Source organism: Hippocampus zosterae, chromosome 13 (genome assembly GCF_025434085.1).
Source record: "Hippocampus zosterae strain Florida chromosome 13, ASM2543408v3, whole genome shotgun sequence".
Classification (NCBI taxonomy): domain Eukaryota; kingdom Metazoa; phylum Chordata; class Actinopteri; order Syngnathiformes; family Syngnathidae; genus Hippocampus; species Hippocampus zosterae.
The window spans coordinates 17,670,594-17,692,787 of NC_067463.1; the positions used below are offsets into that span (position 1 = coordinate 17,670,594).

General features: G+C 42.3%; 3 protein-coding genes across 4 annotated transcripts in view; 1 reads left to right on the forward strand and 2 right to left on the reverse strand.

Moving 5' to 3' along the window:
* The window catches only part of gnav1 (guanine nucleotide binding protein (G protein) alpha v1), a 35,946-nt gene extending 27,953 nt beyond the window's left edge, over positions 1-7,993 (forward strand). For both annotated transcript variants that reach the window (XM_052083352.1, XM_052083353.1), the window contains exons 6-9: positions 230-359; positions 487-558; positions 4,560-4,647; positions 6,209-7,993. In XM_052083352.1, coding sequence (XP_051939312.1) covers positions 230-359; positions 487-558; positions 4,560-4,647; positions 6,209-6,399 — 481 coding nt within the window. In that variant the 3' untranslated portion in view covers positions 6,400-7,993. The remainder of the gene's footprint in view (positions 1-229; positions 360-486; positions 559-4,559; positions 4,648-6,208) is intronic.
* Positions 7,994-8,062: 69 nt separating this feature from the next.
* Positions 8,063-9,445, reverse strand: npb (neuropeptide B). The gene is made up of 2 exons (XM_052083394.1): positions 8,920-9,445; positions 8,063-8,445 (listed from the first exon to the last, which is right to left on the reverse strand). Exons 1-2 carry the CDS (start codon positions 9,178-9,180, stop codon positions 8,317-8,319), a joined length of 390 nt encoding a protein of 129 aa, XP_051939354.1. The 5' UTR covers positions 9,181-9,445; the 3' UTR covers positions 8,063-8,316.
* A 4,501-nt stretch (positions 9,446-13,946) lies between these two features.
* sgsh (N-sulfoglucosamine sulfohydrolase (sulfamidase)) lies at positions 13,947-22,186 on the reverse strand. The gene is made up of 9 exons (XM_052083307.1): positions 21,937-22,186; positions 21,317-21,477; positions 19,931-20,036; positions 19,474-19,844; positions 19,251-19,332; positions 18,983-19,186; positions 18,161-18,327; positions 16,046-16,263; positions 13,947-14,275 (listed from the first exon to the last, which is right to left on the reverse strand). The coding sequence occupies exons 1-9, from the start codon at positions 22,046-22,048 to the stop codon at positions 14,092-14,094; spliced, it is 1,605 nt and encodes a 534-aa protein (XP_051939267.1). The 5' UTR covers positions 22,049-22,186; the 3' UTR covers positions 13,947-14,091.
* Positions 22,187-22,194: the final 8 nt, after the last annotated feature.

Here is a 22,194-nt window from a genome sequence, read left to right on the forward strand (position 1 = left end):
AAAGTGCACACTGGGAAAGTGAGAAACATGCTTGAATGGATTATGATGAGAAAAAGTTGAGTGAGCGTATTCTGTGCGACTCGTTGACTTGTATTCACATTTACGGCCAGTTTCACTCGCCCCAAAGTCAATCAATGAAAAAGCAAAACGCATACATCTGTGTTAAGTGTGCATTTCCACATGCTTTGATTTGTTGGTCTCTCCTGACTCTTCCATTGGATGTGTGTAGGATGTACGACGTTGGAGGTCAGCGAACGGAGCGCAGGAAGTGGATTGGCTGCTTTGAGGATGTCCGGGCGGTGCTCTTTGTGGTGTCGCTCAGCGGTTATGACATGACCCTGGTGGAGGACCCCTCCATGGTAACAGTTTCATAGTTGGAGTTGTTTGCTTCACTCCATGACTCCTCCCTCGGTCATGATCTTTGAAGATGAAAGTTGTCTTGACACCGCCGCGGCTGTCTGATTGCAGCATTTGTCTCCTGTGTAGAATCGTCTGCAGGAGAGCATGAAGCTCTTCTCCTCCATCTGCAACAACGTCTTCTTCCGAAGTACATCCATGGTGAGGAAGACCTCTCTCAGCCCATCACTTGGAAAATGAGAATAGATATGCTGTGACTTGGGTGAGGAGATCCTCATCAGGTTATTTCAGAAGGATTTTGAATAGCATAGACAGTTTTTTTCTAAATATTTCATACAGGGTAATGTTTAATTTCAAAATTAATGTGTTTGCATAACCTCTTAAATTGTGATTCAAAAAGCCTGTTGGGCACAACTGTCATCTGCCTCATTTTTCATGGGCCTCCCGGCAACCGTTGGCCAGGCAAATGTGATGTGACCAGAAATGAGAAACCTGAACATTTTGATGATCTTCGTTGCTTGGGCCGGAATTGTAGTGGGCTGGTTAGTACATCGGCCTCACAGTGCAGAAGTGTGGGGTTGAATTCCGGCTCCGGCCTTCCTATGTGGAGTTTGCCTGTGTGGATTTTCTCCGAGTACTCTGGTTTCTTCCCACGTTTCAAAAACATGCATGGCAGGCCGAATGAACACTCAAAATTGTGACGGTCAGTGTGAATGGTTGTTAATCTCAGTGTGCCCTGCGATTGGCTGGCAACCAGTTCAGGGCGTACTCCTACTGCCCGAAGACAGCTGAGATAGGCTCCAGTAAGCCTGCGACCCTCATGAGGATAAGCCGTTTGGAAAATGGATGGATGGATACATTGCTTGTCTGTCTACTTTAGAGTACAGAGTGTGAGTGTTTATTGCGTGAAAGTGGGTACTAATGACAAATTCAAACGTCATGTTTGCACCAGCAATGTGGCACCTATTGGTTACTTTCTAATATTCTTACTTTTATAAGTGTAAAAACAAGTTTACCTTTGTACAACATTGCAAAACATTGATCTTAACTTTGATGAGCAAAACAAACTTCACACCGAGGTAACAATTTGACTTGATCATGGCAGTTCTAAAATTCTGAAGTTGTCTGCATATTTCTGCCAGGATTTTTGAGTATGGAATCCAAATCATTTGCGCTCTCTCTCCTCTTTCTCTTCGGAGAGGCAATTTTGCCCACCATGCTTAAATGAGCCAATTACCTTTGATTCAGAGTAATATTCAGCCTGAGCTTTTGCGTTAATAAAAAAATAAGTGGAACACATGCCCATCGTGGCCTCTGCCTTTGAGGCTTCTGTCACTTGTAATTAAACAGTAAGTTATAATTAAGACGAGCTTTTCCATTCCCGTTTCTGGTAAATTATTCCATTAAGACAAACCGTGAGACGGGCTTGCTCAATTCTTTCCACTTGCATTTTCATCAATTTGCACTTCAGGAAGGTGCATGTGTCCACAAACACAGGTGAAGCCTGCACTGCTTTCTGAACTTTTTTACAAACCCGACAAGATATTTAATCTTCAAACTGAAGAATGTTGTTGTTTTTAGCAAATAATCACGAACTTAGAATCTTGGCCCTGTAACATGCTCCCGCAAAAAGCTGGGACAGGTGGCAAAAAAGATTTAGAAAGTTGAGAAATGCTCATCAAACAGCTGTTTGGAACATCCCACAGGTGAACAGACTGACTAGGAACAGGTGAGTGCCATGATTAGCGATTAGCTTCCCTGACCGAAAACCAACATTGAATGTCCTCGACCTTTGTTCCTTCAAGCGACACTACATCAAAAAATGACATCACTGGGTGCGTTCATGAACATTTCAAGAAGCCAATGACCGTAAACACAGTCCGGCGCTACATCCATAAGTGCACCTTAAACCACTAGAATGCAAAACAAAAGCCATCGATCAAAAACGCTCACCGCGAGCATTTCTGGGTCTTTGCCTATCTAAGATGGACTGATGGAAAGTGGTAAAGTGCTCTGTGGTCTGACGAGTCCACATTTCAAATTGTTTTTGGAAATTGAGGACCTTGTGTCCTCCGGGCCAAAGAAGAAAAGAACCATCCAGACTGCTCAAAAGCCACCATCTGTGATGGTGTGAGGCTGTGTTGGTGCCAATGACATGGCTAACTTCCATATCTGTGAAGGGACCGTTAATGTTGAAAGGTGCATCTAGGTTTTGGAGAAGCATATGGTGTCATCCAAGCAATGTCTTTTTCATGGCCCCTGCTTATTTCCGCAAGACAATGACAAACGGCGTGGCTTTGTAGTCAACGATTGCAGGTACTAGACTGGTCTGCCTGCAGTCCAGACTTGTCTCCCATTGAAAATGTGTGGCGCATTATTATGAAGCATAAAATACGAGAATGGAAATCGCGGACTCTCATAATACGACAATGGAGACTCATGACTGTTGAAAAACTAAAGTTGTATGTCAACCGAGAAAGGGAAAATAATTTCACCGACAAAACTTGAACAGTTAGTGTCGTCAGTTCCAAACATTTTTCTAATGTTGTTAAAAGAAATGGTGATGGGACACAGTGGTAAACGTGACCTGTCCCAGCTTTTTTTTAAACCTGTTGCAGCCATAAAATTCAAAGTGAATAATTTACCCCGTCTAATGCCTGAAGACAGCTGGGAGAGGCTGCAGCATCGCCCGCGGATTAGAAAATGGATGGATGGATGCCAAAAACGTTTACCAGTTTCATCTTGTCTTTGTAGCATATTCATTTAAATATATGTTGAACAAGATTTGCATGTCATTTTACAGTATTCTGTTTTTATTCATGTTTAACACAACGCTTTAGGTTTCAGTGGAATTCGGTTTTTAACTTTTCGATGGCAAGCAAACCCAAAACCAGGAACGTCTGAATGGGTTTGCTGTTAGCTTCATGTGGATTCAATGAAAATGTTCATTTCATCATTTTTTCACTGAAAATATTTTGAGTAAACAATTCAAGCAACACTTTAGTATTCTTTGTGAACTAAATAGACTTCAGGGGGGGGGGGGGTTGTGTGTTTGTCGGGTGGACAGTGAAAGGTTTGTGTGCTGTCATTGCATGTGGGCTTGCATGCTAACACAAGAAACCAGCTCATTACCCCTGCATGTTAAAAGATATTTTTAATGTGGGAGGAATATTTGTACCATCAGTGAAGTATTTCTCGGCGCTTGTCAGTTGTAATGACACCCTGCAGCTTCTTGTATTCATCTGAGCCTTTTGTTTGGGTTTTTTGATCACTGACAGTTTTAATTGGTCAACTACAAAGTCGATAATGTATACCTGTGAGACCTGGCGTCAGAACAGGAGTTCATTTGAGCACCGGGAACATTTTAATTTGTGTGTGTGTGTGTGAGCGCATGTGTGCGTGTGCCGCGCTGGAACACAAATGATTGATTGCACTACGATGTTGAAGCATTTTAATTGATCCACGGTCACCAACTACCCCAAGTACCAGCCCAATTAGTGTTTGTATATTTATTTTTTTCAGTAGTTTAGATTCTACATCCAGTGTCAGTGAAGGTCATTACTGTTCCCTTTTTCTATTTTTTGGGATGGGTATCATCCAGAAAGATGTAAGGTTGTCAGCTTTTGACAGGTTAGGCTTTGCAGTTTTTGCGTCCGTCGTCCTTGGCTCGCCAGTTGACCTTGGCGCAGGGCTGTAAAATTGTCGCCGGGTCAGTATTTTTTATCTCTGATTTCATTTCAGCTCATGGCCATCTCACTGCTCCAATTCTTTTACTTTTCCTTTTATCTGTGGTGAGATTCTTGGAGCCGAATCTGTTCGAAAACTTCAGGTTGTTCATAGGCTTAAGGTGGAAGATTTTGATGCTAAAAAACTGCAGAGTCTCTGGTGCCCTTGCTTCTGTCCCAGTTACCTAAAATGATTTTTTTTTTAAGTAAGCGTGCGGTGACTTTTGGACATCCTGGCCTGTATATAGTTACAGTTTCAAGTGACAACCACATCTTTGAAACGTGAGTCATTGGTTTCATTGCTTGTTTTGTGATTGTGTTTTTACAAGTGGGAATCACTAATATGGTCCCCGTTGATGTTTGATGATCTTTCAAAATTATTTTTCATTTCCACATGATAGAAAACCGGTGACTCATGATGAATTTCTCGAACTCTCTGCAGATATTTTTCCCTTCTGTCTATTCTCTTTGTTGCAGATTTTATTCATGAACAAAATTGACCTTTTCCAAGACAAGATTCTGCACTCGGGGCGACATCTGCGCCATTACCTCCCTCAGTTTAAAGGTTTGTCTAAAAGTTATGCCTTTTGCTAAACATTGGAACACGGAAGCAAAAATTCTGCGGGTCACTCAGCAGACAACTTGCCATCTCATAATGCCCATAAAGCTCAGTAATTGAGTAACTAAATGCCTCTGGCTACTTTTACATGTAACCTCGGTTTTCGAACCTCTCCGTTCTCGACTAAATCGTTTTTCGATCAAAACTTTCGAGTGTTTTATGCCTCGGATTGCGACCGAAATTCGGTTCTCGAACAAACTGAGCGCACTTGAATGCACCATTTGACTTCTCTCGCCTTCCTTTCACGAGGAAGTGACGCTTCCTCGGGTAGACGAGGAAGTGACGTTTTCCATTGTGGGCAGACGTGTTCAATAAACGTTCTTTTTTTTCTTAAAGCGCATGGTTTCGGTTTTCGAACAAGTCTGTTTACGAACAGCCTTCTGGAACGGATTATGGACGAAAACCCAGGTTTGACTGTATATTGCACGTTCTGAACTTTTTTTGAACTTGTATAACCATAAAAATGAGAAATGTTACTTTGTAATTGTACAATACCATTACAGTTACAGGATTTATAAAGACAACAGTGGGAAGGGTGACTTCAGTTTTCATTCTTTGTGCGAGAATAATAGTTTAAAATGCTAACAAATTGAATGTTGACCGTAAAGGTTCCGCTGTGACCCAGCTGGCCAGCTGACGCACTTTCCACACATATGCACCCACTCAAAATGTGTGTGAATCATTTCAAACCATACCGAAATGCAAGTGACGAAATTTGGCATTGACAAATCAGGAGTGTAAACTGACACTGAAGCCATGCGTTGCCGTGATGTACGTATCTCGCTAGGCTGAGCCACGTAAGATCAGCATTGCTCTCGGATGGAAGTGTCCCAGAGTGCAGGTTGCAACATTGATACAATACAGCTTCTTTCATATGCAGAGTGACTGGAAGAGTCACAGAAAGGCATAAAAGTACAGGTTGTTGGTTGAGAGCAGAAGGTTTTTGCGATAGATGTACGTGTGCATTCAGAAGTTTAGATACGGTCAAATTATGTTCACTTCTAAAGGTTGTCGTGCACTTTAGGTTCACTCTGAAATGTCACTGGAAAGCCCAATATCGCTAACATTTTGTGAGATGGATATAACTATCCTTAAATCAGTTCTGGTCTCGGCAGCACATTGGTCATCGTGTGCCTCATCGTTCTGATGTTCTGCTTGTTCAAATCTCAGCGCTGGCTTCTTGTGGAGTTTGCATGTTTTCGTAATGCTACTCCAGTTGCTTCCCAAATTCCTAAAACATGCATGTTAGATTTAGTGAAGACTCTTAAGTTCTCTCTGGGTCCAAGAATGAATAGAAGTGTGAATAGCTGTCGGTCGATATTTGCATTGCGTACCCAGTGCAGTATCTCACCCACATGCAACTGGGATAGCCTGCAGCTCCAAATAACGGGGGGAAAAAAGGAATTTTGGACCAGTGTGAACACTAATCGCACAGCAGCCTCTGAAATGAGGACCTCTCTTGAACCACCGAAACAAATGTTTCTAACTCGGCATCATCGTCTTTCAGGAGCAGACTGTGACGTGGATTCGGCGGCCCGCTTCATCACCGCCACCTTCGTCTCGCTGGACGCGGCTTCCACGAAGCTCATCTATCACCACTTCACCACAGCCACCGACACCTCCAACATCCAGGTGGTCTTTCAGGTGGTTATGGACACAATTATAAAAGAGAACTTGGAGGCAGTGTCTCTCCTGTGACTGCCAGAGCAAGTCTTGAGTTCGTAGCAACTGAAAGGGCCCCGGGACCTTTGGACGTGATGCACACACTGTCTTTCGGTTGCCCACTTTAGTTGGGAGTTCTGATCATTTCAAGGAGCTTTGCAAAAATCCCCAAACAATCAAGGACTACCTTTAAGCAGCGATGTTTGAACTCTGTACTTTCAAAACATGCTGCGAAAGGAAGCAGCGGAGATGTGCCTGTTGTGTGTGAGAGGGCGAGCAATTCACCGTTTTGTCCACGGGGGGCGGCTGTACCACGTACACTCGTGCATCCTATGAAATATTTTCCCCACTCATCCATGACGGCGTCACACTTCCGAGGGGGCGGCGAGCAGCTGCATCGTGAAAAATTCTCTCCATCTTGCCATTCGTCGTAACGATTAGTTTAGTGCGTTAATAACCCATTTATATTTTAAAAAAGGTGTATCTTCGGAAAGTCTAAGGCTGAATGGCACCAACGAGCCATAATTCGATCGGAAATGAGCTCTAATTAGAGATGAGTAAAACCAAATTTAAAATGAGTTCATCCAGTCAAAAAATGAAGTAGAGCTCTGTTGCACCATTTCACATTAATCTCGCTTGACGAAAACTCATTTTCATTGATGAGCCCAACCTAATTAATAGGGACGATTGTGGACATCGAAATGAAAACAAATCATTAATTCTGCAATAAAATATAGAACCTACACTGCTACACCACTGTGGAGGAGACCCCTGTCAACGTTTGCTTTTTTTCCCCCCAATTAAACTCACTGAGCAGCTTGGTTCTGGAGTGTATATACACGTAGCGAATGTTGTTTTTTTTTCATTCAGGTTCATTCGAGTTTGTGAAGACAGTTGCCAGACACTCAGTTTTTCTTCCCACCATCAAATTTTGAGGGCCCTCAGAGGTGAGCGCCATGCCGCTCAGTGAGATCTTTTACACTGTTGCTAGTTAGCAAGAAACACGAGCCCAACGGCACTTGGAAGCTCGGCCGAATTAACGTAGCAAATAAAAGACCACAGCCTAAAAAAAAAATGCTGCCAATTGTTGAAGTTAAACCATCCAAACTATCAGTTTACCATTAATTGCAGTTTAAACTGGAATTTCAACTTGGTTTCACGGCAGAAATTTAACTTTGGTTTAAAGAGAGGTTTAAATGGAGTTTGTTTTACTTTAAAGTTTGCTGCAACAGAATTCAAACTTAAATCATGATTCAATCTAGATTTAAAGTTGAACCTTGTTGGTGCAAACCGGCCGAAGCGTTTAATTACCTGTCTTTGACATTTTGGGGTCACATCAAACCTGGTGTGTTTTAAATGTGATCCATAAGGCCTCTCTTGCATTGCAGAGGCCATTTTAGATGTTCTTAATACGTCAGTACTCTGTTTCATGTTTGTGTCTTGACTGGAAGTTAAAGGAGAGTAATGCCTTATGTTGGTCATTTCCTCTTCTTCTTAATGTTCTTTTGTCTTTAACTAAAAATGAAAATACACATTGTTGTTGTTGTTTGTTTCCCCAATGTGTTATTCGGTTCGGTATGTTCAACGTTGTCCTGAAACTGCAAGATGTAATAAAAATGTGTGGCTTGAATCTTGCATCATTTGTCTTTGTTTTCCTTGCTCTGAAATGGAATATTAAGATACACGTGTACACAGCGGGTTCCAAATATTTGTTCATTTTTATCGATACACTAAAAAGTAATATACAGAAATCCACTTTCTCACATACAGCAGTGCGGGTGCACGTCACGGTACAGAACACTTAATGTGAACTCTGAAACGATTTATACCCAACTGAAAATAAAAAGAAAAACAGAACTGCACCTTTACATAAAAGGGGGAAAAAGACATTCAAGTGTCAATACTAGGCGACAATGACCTCCCTTTTTTGTACAAGTTGAGCGGAAGGTGGACTCAGGCGGACAGGCAGTCCAGCGAGTCCAGGGTGAGGAAGACGTCCGCCTTGCATTGGAAAGTGCCGGTTCCATCCCGCAGCAACTCACAGCTCTTCAGGTTTGGGGAGATGTCCTTCACGCAAATAGCCTTCAATCCAAATAACACACCAATAACAAGACAGAAATTAATTCAGTGGGCATATAAACTTTTGTCTGTTATTTCCAGTGCTTTACGAGACGGGTTAAGGTTCGTCAGATGATGAAATGAAAGAGCGGTGTCACGTAAACGCCAATGTTTTCTTTTCCCGCAACATATTTTCAGGATCCAAATCCAATTTCAAACGCGTTCCTTAAAAGAAAGTCATTGTCATGGCACTTTTAGTTGCGCCGCGTTGACGCGCGCTCGGGAAGCGCCTGATGCACGTGCGTAAAACGTGCTTTTCATCGGGCTTGGATGTGTTGATAAATACGTTGTTGTTTTACCTGACAAGCAATTTCAAAACGAAGGAACGAATTGGAAAGAAAATACATTACGTTTCGGCGGAAAGTGGAATTGCGCTGCTGAAAAGAAGACCGCGGACACGAACTAAAACGAAATGATCACCATCTCAATACCACTCACCATACTTTTGAGCAAGGAGACCTGCCTGCCCGTTTCTGGAACAACGTTGGCACCGGTCGTCTCTCCACTTTCCATCGTTTCTTGGGACTCGGACCTACGCACATAAGGCGACCTCCTGATTCCAGAGAGCAAACCGGAGGCGCGACCCACAGAGTAGTAAGTGGGACCGGTGGACTGCTTGTACCAGGCCTGGACGGAATGACAGGAGATGAGCAAAGACACTCCAACGCACACCACAGCAAACCGAAGGGACCTATCCATGTCTGGAAAGCACTTGTGCCGTTACGCGATGCTCTTTTTTTCTGGGGTAGGAATGAGGGGCTGTTCTCCTGCAAGTCGTGTTGCGCTTGGTTGCCTGTTGGGCGAATTTCCTGCTGCTTTTATAAGCGGGCGGCGAAACGTATCGTGACCCAAGACGTTCGTCAAATCAAATTGGAGGAGAGCAAATGATGTTCCGTCTTGATGAGTGAGAAAGGAGTGCGGGTGGGTTGGGGAGGAGTCTTTGGGGACAGGTTCCAATTGATCTGCTTGTGGTGGATTGGGAAATGCGCGCGCGTGTGTGTGTGTACGTATGTGTGTGTAAGAATGTGTGTGTGCGTGAGAGAGAGAGAGAGAGAGAGAGAGAGAGAGAGAGAGGAATATGTCAAACGCGTGACGCTTGTGGAGGTAAAAGTAAGGTTGACCCCAGTGGTCCAAGACAATGACGTAAGTGGGCCGACTAATAGAACTCAGCAGTAACCGGGACATTGCACAACTATCTATCTGTACCTTTTGTTCTCATTAGTGGTGGGAAGTAATATTAGCTTATGTCATATTATTAATTGTCATTTTATGTTTTAGCATCATATTATTTCATAATAAGCATGCCTAAATTATATTCTGTTGTTTAAACATGTTTTTTATGTTGATAGGTTCTGATTGGCTGTAAAAGTAAGAGAAGCAGGAAGTGATTTTAGTAACGAGAACTGTGTTCTCGAACGTGCTGCGGTGCAGACGCCCCCCCCCCCCCCCCCGTTTTAATCAACTGCATTGAAGGATTCCATCTCTCCTTCTGTCGTTCGTGAAGAAGAGCTATCCACTAGAAACAACGAACCCCTCAACTTACAGTAACAACGTAGGCCATACTTCATGTAATTTAGTAGCGTTTTCGGGAATGTGAGTGAAAATTGTTGTTTATCTGTTTACCCTGCGATTGGCTACGGTAACCACCCCGCCGACTGGCCGCTGTCAACTAGGGTCGGCTCAGGCACACCCGCGTCGCAGCACACCCGACTCTGAGGATAGGCGGCTCGGATAATGGACAACTTTTATCTTTAATTTGTCTTAGTTCTTTTAAATAATAAAAAAAACTATTATTAATAATAGAGGAATATGAAACACGGACATTGTGATTTGCTTGGGCCTTTTACGCATATTATATTAAACGATGTTTATCTAAGCTTATGTTAAATTATTAATTATTTTCATTTTATATTTGAGCATTGTATTCCTTTATGTTATAGTTACCTAAATTATATTCTGTTCAATAATTGTTGAAAGATTCTTATGTTGCTTGCGTCTGATTGGCTGAAAAGAAGCAGGAAGTGATTTCGTTACTGGAAGGGGGTTTGTTGTGTTCTCGTTGGAAGTTGCGGTGCAGACGTTGAAAGAATAAAAGCTGTGTTCAAAGGATTCCATCTCTCCTTTTGCCCATTCTTAAAGTAGAGCTATCCACTCCAAACCTACGAACCTCTCAACTTACATTTATTTAATCTTTAAATTGACCAGTTAATTTGACTTTTTCATAGATGTATTAACCTCTGTTTAGTTCAGGAGTGCCAACCAGTCGACCTGATCCCAAGGCGACCGCGAGGTGTGTCGGAAAAAAGTGAATTTTTCTGACGTGACAGGACGTCAGTGTTGCCAATTTAGCGATTTGACGCTATATTTAGCGAGTATTCAGACCCTCTTGAGCGACTTTTTTTCCTCAAAAAGTGGATAATGACAATCTAGCGACTTTTTCTGGTGTTATTTGAGACTTTTGGAGTCTGTGGCATGAAAGCACGTTGTTCAACCTATTCTCAGTGCACACTGCACAGCGTCCAGTGCTGCTGTGGCCCCAAAGGTAGTCGCTGCTGGCAGATCCCGCCAGGTTTGCAGGGCTGGATGTAAATGAAAACTTTTTCTTGTCTAACATAAACTAAAAAAAACATCAACAAATAAAAATGACAAAAGAAAAAAAGATGGAAAAAAACACGCCCCAAGTAAATCACACGCCCTGATGGCATCATCTAGCGACTTTATATGACAGCCAATAGCTACTTTCCTTACCGATGAGTTGGTAACACTGCTGGAAGTTGTCAACGGTAGCGATTACACACCCCGAAACGTCAACATGGCTGAGGGGAAACGAGCCAAGATCTACCATTTTCACCCTGAGTGGGAGCAAGATTATTATTTTTTGTTTGTCATTCAAAACCTGTTTGTTTGATTTACAATGCAACGGTGGCATTGGCGAAGAAAGCGAATCTGGAGCGCAATTTCAAAACGGTGCACAGGAGCTGTGAGATGGATTTCCCTGCAAAACACTTTTATGTGCCACAAAAGTGCAGGATTAGAAAGCGCATCTTGCCGCACGACAGTCAATCTTCACCAAACCGAAGACGCAGAGTAACGAACTACGGAAAGCTCTCCTCCTCAGAGTGCCAGGTCTCCCACTCAGGTAGGAGTGATTTCCTTTTTTTCAAACAGATCTACATGTTTTGTATCTAGCTTATTTCTCTTGGTTCAAATTAAGGTGAGTTATGGCTATTGCTCATCATGAGCAAGTGCGGGGGTGGGGGTCCGATGCTGACACTGGACTGGTAGATTTCCGGAGCTAGGCTCCTTGAAAAGTAGCCCTCGGTTGGGCACCCCTGGCTTAGATGTTACAGGTGTCACAAAAGAAAAAACATCTACGTTCGTGACTGTTTTGCCTTAGAGGTTTGTTTATGCAAAAAGCTATCTTGCTCTTGTCTGAATTTCTTAAAACTTACCCATTGTACTGCTTATTGAAAACGGAAAAAGTTACAATCATAGTTTTTCCTGGTGAAAGAAGATACAAAATTCTTTCATACAATAGGTTCATTGTAAAAATAATAAAAAAAGAAAAAAACATTTTGTGGGTCTTGAAAAATCAGGCCAAATGCTCAAAAGTCACTGGCCCTCTAGGTATTGAAGAAGTTAAATGTCCATCACTCCATCCATAACCTGGAACAGTAGGTCAGAAGAGAAGTGGTTTAAACCCTGGGAAGTTAGGTGATCCATTGAGTCTGTCAAATTACTGTAACGCAACAAAAAAAGCGGAAATGTTATGACTCTGTCCATCAATGTACTGATACACCAAAAGTGTCGTGGTTGTCCATGAAGTCATGTCGGAAACACCAGCAGCTTTTGAATTGGGTCAGAGCAGAACGGTTGGATTGATGAAGGTCTGGGTAACGATTCAGACTTTAAAAATCTATTTGATTCGTTTCACAAGGGCCCGATTTGATTTGATTCACTTTTGATTCACAGATTCACTTTGACTGATTTTCGATTCAGTTAAGGACTTCATGTTGTACCAGTTTTACTTTCATATGGAAGACATTCTCAGAAGAAACAATGGTGCAAATAGTACAAACCTCTTTCTTTAACTTTGTGCACGAGTACACGTGGAGTGTACACTCGGATGACTTGTGTGCGGGCAGCGTGGGCTCGGTTCCCACTCCGTGACGGAGTGGATGTGGGTGTGAATGGCTGTTTGTCTCTATATGTACCCTGCGACTGACTGGCAACCAGTTCAGGGTGTAGTCTGTCTTCTGCCCAAAAGCAGCTGCTATAGGCTACAGCAACTCCTCGCAACCCTATTCAGGACAAGCGGTGTTCAAAATGGATGGATGGATAATTCCAACCTCAGTGCAGGCTGTGTAAATAAAGTGGCAAAAACACACTGTAAACCATTGACAGTCGTCACGTTCTTGCGACTGTCTCACAAAGTTTCTGTCCATTGCTGTCTTTGTGTTTAAAATAAACAATTAAATAAATAAACCTTCCAGACATTGCCTTCAAGCTTGTTGGCGCCGATTTCGGTGCTTCTGCTAGGTTGTTTTGGGACGAGATCGTGTGTGACACAAGATATCACGTGAATTTATTCATTCATTCATTTTCCGAGCCGCTTGATCCTCACGAGGGTCGTGGGGGGTGCTGGAGCCTATCCCAGCTGTCTTCGGGCAGTAGGCGGGGGACACCCTGAATCGGTTGCCAGCCAATCGCAGGGCACACAGAAACGAACAACCATTCGCACTCACACTCACACCTAGGGACAATTTAGAGTGTTCAATCAGCCTGCCACACATGTTTTTTGGAATGTGGGAGGAAACCGGAGCACCCGGAGAAAACCCACGCAGGCCCGGGGAGAACATGCAAACTCCACACAGGGAGGCCGGAGCTGGAATCGAACCCGGTACCTCTGCACTGTGAAGCCGACGTGCTAACCACTGGACTACCGGGCCGCCCATGAATTTATATACATATTATTTATTAAGACTTATCTAAAGGATCAATTTGGGATTTTATGAGTGAATATGAACCTATGAAAAGGAAAATTGATTTGATTCGATTAATCCATTAAAAAAAACAGCTCTAGTCAAATAGTTAAAGGGAAATAAAAGGACCTCATCAATAAATATAGGGAAGTGTTTCACTGACGTACGATGAGCAGTCAGTGAATCAGTCCTGCTTTACATATTGGGCTTGGAGGAAAGCAAAAGAAATGTATCAATACAAAGTGATTTGCGGATTGATTTACTGATCCCAGTGGCTATGCATCATCAGCACCGACCCCTCAGGAGGAGAATAGTGAGCGATGCACTCCTTCAATGAAATAATAAAACGGTTAAATGTCACGGATGCCATTTTGCCTCTCCATAAGAGGCTCTGGATGATAAGAATAAACTGCACATGTACGGAAACCGATTATGGACCCATAACATAACATAATCAAGCATGATACCTGACCATTATATGAATTAAGGGGATGTAAAATGTTTATATTTGACCTTTTAAAAACAGCGTGGCATACAAAAATATAAATAAACATGATTTTTTAAAATGATTTAACGAGCACTCAGTTCTGACTTCTTTGCCAATCAAGACATGCTTAGGTCGGGCCCATTAGAGTCCATTGTAAAGTGGTCTGCAGTGTGGCTCCAGCTTGTCCTCCAGCACATAGTCTGCTCCACAGACCCACGGGTCCCCTGTCTCCCACTGCCATTTTTGGAGATTCTGTTTCAGGCTCTCCAGTACACCACTGTAGGACGGGTCTGATGCCAGGTTTTTGGTTTCCAGAGGGTCTCTCCTGTATTAGCCGTGTAGGTGAATCGGGGAAAAAAGATTGTCATCAACTTTTCAGCAATACATTGTTGAGAAATAAGAATCCGCAAAAAGTAAGACTGTGACTTTCAATTTAAAAGCCAGGGCAATATTTAAACAGAAGACATTCCAATATTCTGACTAGAAACACTGGAACGAGTCAGGAATGGGCAAAAATAGTACAGTAGCTATCTTGAGTCATGTATTGTTACAATATTGCAAATGTGCTGCAAATTTAGACTTTTTTTTTTTGGCTTTAGTGCAACCAAGAAAAAAGGTTGGGGCATACTTTCTCAAACCTACTGCTGCTGACTCTTGTTCATTGCTCGAATATTTCACTTGCTCAAGTCTCTTCTTATATTTAATTCTTAAAAAAAGGAAATAAGAGCATGTATAATGACTGCTGATACCGTAGCGGATGACATCAGTCTCTGATAGTACCCATGGCCGCAATATCGAGATTGTATCTGATATGAAAACACAAGTTATTGAGACAGCACTCAAATATACTCTATGTTCTGTATTTTTCACTTAATGTCGCAGGGCGGTGTCTCTTTTACTGAAACCTGGAAATTGATTCTTCATCTGTTTGAAAGCTTCTGTGCATTGGCTGTGATTCATAGCAAAACCAGGGGCAGACACTTGCCACTCGTTAAATTTTATGGCAGAGCCCCGTGCGCTGCGAGTGTGCACTGTGCAGTGGAGTCTTGCACAGCACAGCCGTCGCCGCCCCAAATGATTGCCGCCTGTTGTAAAGCGAAAGCAGAGGAGGCCAGGCTGGGCCAAGCGAGGCCGACATGGTTTTTAGGTTGTTCTGAAATCTCTAATGCAGGGATATAGAACACCGGTTCCTCGAGCTCTAAAACGGGCAGCATATGGCTCTCGAGCAACCGGAGTTCCCGACCCCTGCTCTAATGGAAAAGAGGCTGGATTGAAATGCTGTGGCATAACCTTTAAAAGGCCAGTCACACTTGAAAACCCTCCAAGTGTTGCTGAATTAAAGCCATTCTGCAAAGAAAAGTGGGCCAAAATATCACCACAGAGATGTGAAAGGCTCATTACCAGTGAAAGAAACTCTTCATTTCAGTTGGTGCTGCCGACAGCGGCCAAACCGGTTAGTAGGTTTAGGGGGAAATCACCTTTTAAACACTGTTTGGATTTTTTTCCCCGCTCTTAACAATAAAACATTCATTTAAAAAAGCATTTTGCGTGCACTTGTGTTGTTTTTGACGAATATTTATATTTGTTTGATGTTGGGAAAGATTAAATTAAATGTGATAGACATGTAAAAAATATGAACTGGGAAAACTTTTTCACACCACTGTACACGGTACATTACTATATTAAGTACTGATGAGCTAATTAGTGGAGGTCACCACTAGCAAACAGTGAATTGGGGAGGACTGAATTCTTACCTAGTAGTGCAAAAAGGGAAGGTATCGGAAGCAAACACGCAGCACCTTTGACTGAGGTCTACTTAGGGCCTATTATTGTCGTAATACTCAGGGAAAAAAAAGTCTTCAACTGACACAACAAATCGAAAAATGTCCATTCAAAGTGCTTAATGCCCCCAAAACTCCTGAAGGAAATTGGTGAAACATTGGCTCATCGATAAATGTAAACTTTGGACACTCAGAGCAGTTTCATCCTGCACTTTAAATAACGCCTGCATATAAAGTCTTTTTTTTTCATTTAATTAGTTGTTTTAGCCCCCCAAAATGTGAGAATGTAGTGTTGTTACTGATGAAAATCAGACCTGATGTCGTACAGCTCCCAGCGCTCTCTGTAGTAATACTGCTGCAGGCTTTTGAACCAGTGCGTGGGCTCACACCGCCTGGTGCGGTTCAGAATGTCCTGGAAGGTGGCCGAAACGTACAGGTCCTGGTCGATGGGGAAGGGCATGCGGTAGTGCAGGTTGTGGAGGAGGCGATACGCCCCCTGGTGGACACAACGCATTGGGTAGTACATGGTGACCTGGTTGGAAAAAGAGAAAAAAAGTACTGAAGGACTCACACTCTCCACTTCAATTTAAGTAGATACTTGTTTAAAAAAGTGTGAATAGCACTGATTCAACACCCTTACTCAAATAAAAGTAAACAAGTACAGACTATGAAACCGGCAAAAAAGGCATTTTTTAAAATCTCTATTATAGACAATAGCTGTTTTGATTAGGACCCGGCCGATTTCAGCCCTTCAAACAATAATAATCGTCCAAATAGCCAATGTTTGCAGATTACTCCTTACCTTTGTGTTCTCTAACCAGTCACTGCAGTTAAATGAAAGTAACACCGGTCAGATTTATTTATTTATTGATGACACCAAAATCTGTGTCATAACTATATCCTTAAATATATTTCACAAAATTATCAACAAAAGATTGATAAGGTCATTTAAAACATTACAATTCTTAATTTTTACAAGCAATACTTTTAATTGGATGCCACTCAGTGCTTTGTAACAGCTGCAGCTATTGTGAAATCTGCTCTAGAACTAAGGTTGTGTATTATATTGTACAGTATAATGAATGCCCTGACAACTTTGCCAATCAAATCCATGGCATCAGTCAATGGATTCTAGGACTCAGAAAGGAAAAGCTATTTTTCAGAACAATACATTCATAGTTGACCTCCGCACTTCGCAGGGAATTGGTATCAAGCCCGCCTGGGAATAGCGAAAAGCTGCAAATAACTGACAAGCATCGAAATTAATTAGGGGTGGGGTGGGGGGATTTTATCTATTATTCATCCAACTACTTATTCTCGCAATGGTAACATTTTTATTTTTTTTGCCGATAATCGTTAATGGCCTCCAAAAAAAAGTCAGGCCCTAATTCTGATAACTTAGCTTAAATTTGACCACAAATCATCCTTGAAGCCAACAACATCAAATACAAGGACAATGTTTTTTCTCATTGAAATAAGAAGAAATCGTCTTATATTCGGGGTCTAGACATTATACCCATTCACGACGCTAGACGGCGCCCTATATCATTGAAGTGAATACTGAACTTTACTCCCGAGGCCAAAGCAAACCCCTGTCACGAAGAAGAAAAAAAATAGCGGTAAGAAAGAAAAGAGAAGAAAAAAAAATATATTGTAAAAATGGAGAAACGTAGCGACAATCTGGAGAAAAGTGGGGTGAAGATCGGCCAGGGTTAACCGGCAGCTGAGGAGAAGTAATGATGTAATTTACATTTCAAAAACCAGAAGCCATTCATTTACGAATGTGATTGCACTTTAGTTTACATATTTAAATGTTCAGATATTAAGATTTGAATGAGGCAAAATAACAAGCTTTTTCTCTCTAATATATTGTTATAATCATTTGTTTCAGATGTGCTGTAATTATTTTCTGTATAAAAATTAATTTGGAGTTCAAAAAGTATTGTTTTTAAACTTGAATCTTGAAAAAGAGGGGGGCGTCTTATAATCAGGGCCGTCTTATATTCGGGCCAATATTTCATTGGCTTAAATAAGGCCATGTATGGGGAATATCTTGCTTCTCCGAATCTGTTGCGTCACTTTTGTTCATGCTCCCTGGTTTGTGCTCCTCCATGTCATTGCGCTCCCAGTTTTTGCCAATGGCAAGATCTCAAGCAATCAAGACCACAACCTCCGTTAACTTTACTTCTCGAAAATAAGGTTGAAAAAAGTAAAGAGTCTATTTTGACAATGCAAGGAGTACAGCCATCGCTTTTCAAATGTAAGGAGTGAAAGTAAAATGTCAGGAAGTTAAAACACTCGAGTTAAGCACAGTGCTACATATAACCTGCCAAAAATCTACAAGTACTTCTAATAAAGTATTTGTACTCCATTACTTCCCACTACCGCTGATATTTGCCTCAGATCTGAATGTTTGCACACTCACACACCTCGTGCAGTGATTGGCTGGCGTAGACTGTGTGCCAACTGCTGGGCTCAGTGACCAGGACAGGAAGCAAAGAGCGACCAGTGAGGTGGACTGGGGCTGTGGTGCTGCCAGGGAGGCTGTATGACGGGTAGGGAATAGAGAACCAGTCCAGGATGGTGGGGGTGACATCTGACAAAAAGAGGAAGAGATTACAGGTCACATGACAAGTATAATTTTTGAGAACTTATAGAAACACTAGCTGGTTCGCCACCCTCCGGGCGGCTCATCAGCTAGTTCCTGCGGAAGGCTGGTAAGGTGGGCCTTTGGCCCACAAAAGTGTTGTTGCTTGGTTCAACTTTTTGATCATCTTCATTGCTTATCGTGAAAATAAAGAGATGTTTAGCTCTACTAAATAACTAACAATTTCATTCCAATGCTTGTGGGTAGACAACATTTTTTCGCTAAGATGCCCGCGCGATCGTAGTGAGCCACTGCCTGAGCGGCGCAGTGGCGGCGCGGTGAAGTAGGTACGTTTTGAAAAGGGACAGACGGAAGGACAGACCGCGTGCGGGACGACGCGCAATATATATATAGATAGTTTGCAACTCATAACAGGAATAAAAGTTTTACTTTGGCACCATTGCCCACTGGCGACCCATCTACCTGGGGGGTTACCACGTTGAATGTGGTGGCCAATTAAGAGCCTAACAATCACAAGGTGTTTCTTGGTGGATCTGTGCTTCTATACACCAAGAACTGCACGCTGAGATCAAAGTCAATAGGTTCCACATGCTTTTTTTCCCCTCTCTTCTCAAGAGAATACTGGATGCATCCCACCTCTTACCTAATAAACTAACATAGGCCTGGCTGGTGCCCCCCCATCGCTCCCTGTGCTCTGGAGAGGACACCAGCATGGGCTCCGCTGTGCCGGACTGATACAGGTTGGTTCTGCCGTTGGGGAATGGGATACCGTTATCGGAGCTGTAGATGATCAGAGTGTCATTCTCATAACCGGCGTCCCTGAGTTCTTGAAGAACTAATCCAATACCTGCGCAGAAGAAATGCACTCCATTGTTTCACATGAATGAATTTGCGGTGTGCACATACTGTACCTTGATCCAGTCGGCTAACTGTAGTGTACAATGCGGCTAAGTCAGCTCGTGCTGCAGATGTGTCCGGTACAAAAGGGGGAACCTGCATTACATAACAGAAGCCAGTTTAGGATTTGTAGAGCAAACGGTCTGAATTTGCATGTATATCATCACATACAATTGACAAAATTAAATAAAGACCGAAAATGTTCAACATGCCAATAATTGTCATTTAATCACTGACCGTAACTTGCTCTGGTGTGTAATATTGTGGAGTCCAGTCTGGAATTCTGCCCATTCCCATCTCCCCATTCCCAAACTTCTCACAAAAAGCACCGTACTGAGGCTGGGAGTGGCCGCAGCGGTGGGTGTCGTGGAAGGCGACGTAGAGGAAAAAAGGCCTTTCTTCATCTTTCAAATTGTTTCCCGTGTTCTTCTCTGCTTTTTGTTTTCGGACAAAAGCTTCCTCCTGATGGGTCTGGAAAAACCTTCGGACGAGAAGTTTGATGCGGGTGATGTTTCGCCCCACCTGAAGGACCGAGCTGTTTTCCTCCGTGTACGCAAAGTCAAAAGGGTACACCGATCCAGGACCAACATGTTTTTTTCCAATTATACCTGACAGTGAAAATGACAGAAATACGGATGAACACATGTTTGCAATTTGTGTATAAGTGGAGGGGAAAATAAACTTTATTACAAACCCGTGTGTATGTTAGCTTGGCTGAGGAGCAACGGCAGACTTCGGACGCCATCGAAAGAGTTAAAATGATGAACCCCCTGGTGAAGGCCATACATGCCATTCTGGTGCTAAGGAGGCAGGAAACAATTATTGTAACATGGTTTCCAGTTAAATACCATCAACCCATAGCTGTATGACCTATCACACCTACACCTTTCATTTTGGTTAAAGAGGATTTGTTTTAGATTTCCGCGGACAAAAAAAACAACATTATTTCATGTTTGGTATGTTGAGTGATTACTTTTCAATGAATATTTTAGCACAAAACAGCATTGGTTTGGTGGTCTGCCCTGGCCATGACTCATTTACGTCCATCTGGTATTGAGGATAGATTTCAACGTGCCCCTGTAATTGAAAATAGCCAGGCAACTCCAACTGTACAATAGTTTGGGTTCTCTTCATCTGAGGTGAGTTTAACCCGTTTATTTGCTCTTATCGCTTTACAGCGATGCAACACTAGGAGAGGCAGACATCAGCGCAGTCCATATGTGCTGCATTCAATGACCAACAATGGAATGAGGAATATCGGTAACCTTTCACAGATAAAATATTGTTTGGCTTTCTTTTCAAATGTTGTGTATCGATAGCACGTTTTGGCATTGACAAAAAAAGTCAACCTCATTAAAATCGGTTGAGTAATGAGCTAATTGCAACTTAATTTCAATGCCCATGCATTGCCTAAGCCCTAAGGGAATGTTGTCCCTGCCAACATAGCGGCCCAAGAAGACGCTGGCACGTCTTCATATCTTTGATGATAACACAAAACTCATGGATGTGGAAAATAAGTTCATATTTGAATTCTAACAGCACATACCATGAGGTTTATCAGTGATTATGTTGCTGTGGTACTGCATAAATGGCGGTCACACCACTGGGATTAGATATGTGGCTCAACAAGTAAATATTTATCTGATAGCTTTTTGGGGTTAACGTTTTTTAAATTCTATAGAAAGTTTTTGATGTCATTTTTGACTCATATGAAAATGTAATACAACAATTCCAATGACTTAAACTCTGTAATTACATAGAAATCCATAAAGCCTCATGTCAAAGACAACCGATTTGAGGAAAACATGGAAGATGAGATGATAAAAAATTTAAATGACATACATATTGTCATTATTGAACCCACTTATGCATCTAAGGGGTTTAAAAAAGAAAGCTCTGTATAGCGTATTGTTATTGATCCAGGAGGTATTTTCAGGAAATTTAATGAAAGCCCTGGGAAACTGTTTAAAACCAGTGGGGTGAACACATACCAACTCCATCTGACTGATAACATAATCCCCCCCCCCCCCCCCCCAAAAAAAAATACTTGGATGCATAAGGTATTGCATTTGGGTGTTACCTGTGGCAAGCCACTGAGGATGGCAGAGCGGCTCGGGGAACAGCTGCTGACAGAGGTGAAAGCATTTTTGAACACAACACTGCGCTGAGCCAGAGAACGCAAGTGCGGTGTGTGGACCACTGAGTTGTTGTACACCTCAGTCTCAAAACCCGCATCATCAGCTGGAAGAGGGGGGGGGGGGGGGGGGGGGGGAGAAATACATTTAAGAAATAAATTCAATTTACAATAAAGGTTTATGTTATTTTTGTACTGCAGTACATTTTCAGAATCTATACTGTTTATTGTTCCTTAAGAAGTCGATTACTTCTGCTTTTGTCAATATATTATGTTGTAACAGTTAATCTGTACTACTGCAATTGTGTATACAATGCGAGTACTCCTGTACTCGCAAGAGATGCACTATTGAATTGTATTTAGAACTTTATTTATTCTTATTGCAAGTTCCTTGTGAAGCATTTACATGACGTCACTGTTGTTTCTTTTGTTCGTCTTCGGTGGACCTGATGCTGAAGTGCGAACACTTTAGTCTTACCCTGTATTCAGCCACATTTTAGCAAAGCGATTTTTAGTGTTTGTTTGTTTTGCACTCGGCCCTAGCAGTTTAAAACGTAATCACTCACCGATAATTAGAAGAACATTTCTTCTCTTGGACACCCCAGGGCGACAGAGAAGCAAAACCCAAAGAAATTGCTTGAGTAGCTTGGGCATTTTAATAATGTCCGGATTAGTCATTTGGAAACTTTGCGTAGTTGAAATGGGAATATTCGAGAGTATTGCATTTCACATTGTCCTGTACTCGAGTACGAGCTCTTCTAGCCTGAGCCTGAAAAAAAAAATCACGAAACTATCTATTTCCGCAAACAACCCCCCCGCATCTA